Here is a 5379-nt window from a genome sequence, read left to right as displayed (position 1 = left end):
ATCATGCACAACATGTTCATCGAGAATGAGCGTGGCCAAAATATAGACTACTCACAGTATGAGCTCTTGGGACATCCCGTGCGAGTGCGACACATGGCTGAAAGGGTAGCCCGTTTTGTTGCCTCGTATCATGCCATTCGGCGTCCCGCAACACACAATGATCTTCAGAAGGATTTGATTGAAGAGTGGTGGGCATGACATGGACGACAAAGAGCATGATTTGATTGCATTATTTGTATTGTATTGTTCATGAACTATTGGTTGTGTTTATTGCATTATGTTGTACTGAACGATAAACTATTTGTTTGAGTTGTAATAACTATTTATTGTTGATTTATTTTGTTTGTTTGATCGTTTTTCTCCTATTTTTTGAAATGTATATGTGATTTGTGCCTGCTGCGCGCGCTACATTTTTGGGTACTGCTGGAGCGGCGCGCGCGCTGCATTATAGCGTGGCTGTTGGAGCCAGCGCCTATCCATGCGCTAAACCAGCCAGCGCGCGCTGTAAATACATTTTTTGGACGCGGCGCGAAGCGCGGCTGTTGGAGATGCTCTGGCAGTCGGAGAAGAGCTTCAGCGTGCGTGCTCGAGTGGCCATGCCCATGGCCGTTGATTGCGAGCGGACACATGGAGACGGCGAGAGCTGATCTCGTCGACGTGCTTGTGTGGGACTTCATCCGCGTGTTGTCTATAGCCTCGTCCGACGGCGAGCAACGATGACGATGATCGGAGCAGCGCATGAAAGCATAAGCTTGACGAGAGCATGGGATAGCACGTGAAGATCCAGATTCAAATCCCACAACACATCACTTGTTACAATGAATGTATTGCAACAACGATTAGATTACCAAGAACTAGTCTAGATAATACGCTGTTTATGAGTCATCATTAAAATCCGATCTCGTGGCCACGAAGCCCGGCGGACGCAAACGCTGTTATCTCTACTATTAAAGCAGGATGTGTCGTCATGATGGTTCAACCAGCGATGATTCGACCTCTCTCGATCCCACCTCCCAAAACTCCCCGCCTCGCTCTCCTCTTCCCGCCTTTTCGAAAAGAAGATTTTGTCCCGCACACGACTGAACCGTAAAACCAGCCCACGATCTACTTATCCCTCCGCACGCACGCCATTCCTCCTTCCCCCACCTTCCCGACCTCCTTCCCACCTTCCCGACCTCCTATCGGCGCCGCTCGGTCCCGCGGCCGCCCCTGAGCCGGGCGGGGCGCCGCGCCGCTGGGCCCGTCCAAGAGCGCGCACCGGGAGGCCCTCGAGGCCGCGCGTCCGCCGCTCGGTCCCGCCCCCGCCCCACGAGCTCGCGGCCGCTCCCGAGCCGGGCGGGGCGCCGCGCCACATCCACGGCCCCCGATGCGGCGGCGCCGGGCCCGGAGAAGAAGCGGAAGCGCAAGAGCAAGAGCAAGGCCAACGCGAAGAAGATCAAGAGGAAGAAGAAGCGCGCCGACGGGGCCGCCTCCGCGCCCGGTGAGGCTTCGGTTCCTGCTTGCTTGGTGCTTTGAGCTGCTGTGCTGGTGGTTTGATTTCCGCTGGCTTTGTTGTTCTGCAGATGTTGTGGAGGGGTTCAGCGTGTTCAAGGGGGCGGAGGCGAAGGAGGCCCATCATTTGTTCCGCTTGCAGCCTGTTCTTTTGTTTTCCTTTTGTCCCCCCGCTTGCAGCCTGTTCTTTTGCTTCTTGGTGGCGGTTGAAACAAGGGAGAGCCTGGTGCTGGATATTGGTGGCAGCGGCAACGGCGACGGCTACTGGTGCGGGGAGATCGGCGACGGCGGCGGCTACTGGTGTGAGGAGACCGGCGACGATAGCGTCTATTGGTGCGGGGAGATCGGCGACGGCGGTGGCTACTGGCTTCTTAGTAAGGAATCATCCCGTCCTGTTTTGTTCTTTTTCTCTCTATTTTCTTTGTTCTTTGTAGAGATTTGTGTTCTAGGGTTTCCTTTTAGAGTTGTTCTTTTTCTAGCCAGATCCGTAGGAATGCTGAGTTTTATAGTTTGGAACCACATGAATCAGATCTGTATTATGGTTGTTTATTTTTTGTGTAGAAAGTATTTTTTGGGGGTTCACCCAAATAGGGGAAATGGATGTGGAGTAGTGTAGGATTCTAGATGATGTGTATAGTATGATTCGAGCACAGATTTGTTGTTCTGAATGTATGTACTAAAGCATTCTCGAAGGGTAGTAAGGAGTATTCTTTAGTGCCGTCACATATGTGCCTGCATTTTTTTCATTTTTTTGTGCCAGACGGTGAGCTTGAATTGGAAGCCATGCAAGAGGACATCAGTTGTGGAATGTACGTACTGAAGTAGAGTATTTTTTAGAGTTTTCAGATTGAGTGAACTGAAATTTAGATCAGAGGTGAATACTATGTTTTTGATTTTTTGATGGGGAATGCAGTGTGTGAACTGAAATTTAGAAAATGGGGTGAATGTAGTTTAATTAGGTTGTAGTTCTCAAATTACTTTTTTTTTTCAGTATACATGTGTTTTGTAGTTCTCAATGTGGTTTATGTTTTTTGTAGTTTACTGAATTGAACATGTGTTTTTGGGGTAGGGATGGTTTTTCTGAACTGAATTTCGTTTGGAGGATACTCTAGCAGATTAAATCCCGCAAGCTCCCAACTCCCCCAAGCAACCTCGGCTCAGCGAGACCTGCAAGAAACAAACACCGGGCGGGCAGCAGGCAGACGATCTTGGGAAGCGCGATGGCGGCCAAGGGGATGACCGAGATGGAGGTGGGCGGCGACGACGTCGCCGTCATCACCATCTGCAACCCGCCAGTCAACTCCCTCTCCATCGATGGTAATAGTACCGTACTGGCAGCACCCATCCTCGTCTTCGATCCCATCCCAATCTGTTGCTCTGCCTGTTTTATCTTCTCTTTTCTGTTGAATTCTCCTTTGTGTTTGATGGGGGGAGCATGATTCGCTGCCAAGAACTGTGTCGCTAGGCTTAATTTTGCCTCCGTGATTCAAGATTGGGGGGCATGTGTGTTGTTGGGGCAACTTTCCGGTGGAGGCGCACACGCACAGCCACAGACACAGGTAATCAACGCCGACCGGCGAGATTCCAGGTCGGAGAGAGAGACACACACACACATACATACACAGCCAAGACAAGGATTTGCTCCTTCAACATTGGGGATTTGTTTTTCTCCCAGCTCACTCTGCTTTGCTGGGTAGAGGAACTTAGTAGCAGCTTAGCGCTTTACAGAATCAGAAATTTAGTTGCGCGCGTGTGTGCGTTGCTTTTTGCGTGATCTAACTGCCGCTTATAGTCAAAACTGTTCTTGTCACCTGCTAGGCTGCTGTTACAACAACTATGCAACGGGTAACAATTCAAATTGACTGTTTCGCCAATCCTTTGAAGCAAAATCACATGGCATTCTACAAACCATCTGTGGTTGATGACCACAGGTTTATGCACCGAACAATTGGCCGACATTAGCGCAAGTTGTTCTCCTCCTAACATAAGCATTCGTAGGATAGTTAGCTGGAATGTAATTAGAAGCTATTGCCTCTGAAGATTATATAAAATATTATTGACAAATCTTTTGGTGATGTTAGTTTTCACCATGACTTCTTCTTTCTTTCAGTACTGCTAAGCTTAAAGGAAAGCTATGAAGAAGCTCTTCAGAGGAAGGATGTCAAAGCTATTGTTGTTACAGGTATTTGTCAGTTCTTTTTTCTAGGCAACTGAGGGCGCAGCCTGACCCACCTTCTCCATGCCCGGGCGCGCTAGCTGTCCCCATGTCTGTGCATTTGAAGAACCAAACATAAAGTGAAGTGGCTCTTAAACCATGCACTTTCCTGTTAGTTTTGTACTTTAGCACAGAAACTGCTTAATGTAATGTTTGTGGTTTTTTAAACACCCAGAAATATATTAGGGCTCATCACTTGTCAACTTGTTGTGTCAAACTAGCTTGCAGGCTCTATGCACAGTAAAAAAACCATACTTCTCATAATACGAGATGGGTACTGCATCCGCATCATGGATGTTTTGTTTGTCATCCTTAATTTATTTAAATATGAATGATATGGACTCCACTGTTGCTTTGTATATTTTCTGTCATATGCTTACCCCCAATATGAACTAGATTTTAAATGTGATGACCCATATGCATAATTTATAGGAACGCAGCGACTCCCACGTCTTGTTGGACTGACAAAGTCACTTGAAATGATGTTGGTAAATACTGCTTTGGAGTCTGTTTTCTTTTCTGTGACTTAACTGGTTTATATTCAACCACTTCACCTAACTAAACAACCCATTTGCATCAGCTATCCAAATATAGCCCCTTGGAATATACCCCCTCTCTTTATAATCTCTCTCTCCCTCTCGATCTGATATCTCTCTCACCCCGGCGATCTGATGGCAGTGATGGGAAGAGGAGCAGCAAGGCGGCGGAAGGAGACATGCGTTAGGAGTGGAACAAGTAGCAGCACCAACAACAAGCGACAACGGCCGATTCGGCAGGGAGCGGAGTCTTCTCTTTCTTTTGCAGGGGACAGAGAGCGGAGTCAACAACATGTTTTTGTGCCTTCGCTCTTGATTGGTACATGATATATGGCTATATGTGAAGCTTGTCGTGATGCGTGGGAGTAGGGCGGATTCGTACATGGAAGCTTTGTTCGGATCTTCCCCATGTGAAAGCATCCCACGCGGATCTGTGAGGGGTTGTGCTGCAGTTTGCCCATGCCGTACAGTTCAAGCTCCAGGGGAAATTTCTCCTCTATACCTGATCCAATAATGTTTTTTTCCTTTGCCTTATCCAAGCTTTAATACAGTAGTTGGTGAACAAAATAATTGTAGGGAGAGAGAGACAAAGTGTGGCGTATCCTACAATCAGAAGCATAACAAATAGTTTAACTTTTCATAAAGTATGTTGTCATTTCCATTTGTATTGGACAAATTTATCGGAACTGATATTACATCCACCCTTGGTTTCATCATGTTTGTGTAGGCGCTACTCTTTTGCTCTCCAACTATTTGCACTAAAATTTCCCAACTATACATGTCTATACCATGTGTTCGATAAAATTCTAAGAGGAGCAATGGACTTGTTGATAAGTTGCCTTTTCTGCTTTTATTTTGTAGGACTGCATGGTTCAGACTAGAAATTGATCAACTGAATTGATTGTCTTGTGTGTTTAATGTTTTATAATGACCATTGACCAAATTAGTATTGGGGTTATCATTCTTCTGATGCAAATTAGATATATTTGTTGATGGAGTGACCTTTCTTACAGCATGCCACTCTAATATATTTTTTAAGATTTGATATTTCCAACATTACATGATATACATGATGTAACTATAGGCGAGCTCAGTAGCTATTGTTTTATAATTTTTTTGGCATATGCCAATTTATTT

At 46.4% G+C, this 5379-nt stretch overlaps 1 protein-coding gene across 4 annotated transcripts; it reads left to right on the top strand.

Moving 5' to 3' along the window:
- Positions 1-1331: 1331 nt before the first annotated feature.
- LOC123399760 lies at positions 1332-4958 on the top strand. Of its 4 annotated transcripts, XM_045094145.1 has the most exons (6): positions 1332-1480; positions 1563-1865; positions 2604-2808; positions 3602-3673; positions 4139-4194; positions 4385-4958. In XM_045094145.1, the coding sequence occupies exons 1-6, from the start codon at positions 1367-1369 to the stop codon at positions 4385-4387; spliced, it is 753 nt and encodes a 250-aa protein (XP_044950080.1). In that variant the 5' UTR covers positions 1332-1366; the 3' UTR covers positions 4388-4958. The 4 variants fall into 4 exon arrangements, 3 of the variants coding, with proteins under 3 accessions (XP_044950080.1, XP_044950079.1, XP_044950078.1); XM_045094144.1 differs by lacking the exon at positions 4139-4194 and having other exon boundaries at positions 2607-2808; XM_045094143.1 differs by lacking the exon at positions 4139-4194.
- The last annotated feature ends 421 nt before the right edge of the window (positions 4959-5379 follow it).

This window comes from Hordeum vulgare, chromosome 5H, assembly GCF_904849725.1.
Source record: "Hordeum vulgare subsp. vulgare chromosome 5H, MorexV3_pseudomolecules_assembly, whole genome shotgun sequence".
NCBI lineage: Eukaryota > Viridiplantae > Streptophyta > Magnoliopsida > Poales > Poaceae > Hordeum > Hordeum vulgare.
The sequence above is the reverse complement of the archived record's forward strand: the minus strand, read 5'-3'. Positions and strand labels throughout refer to the sequence as shown.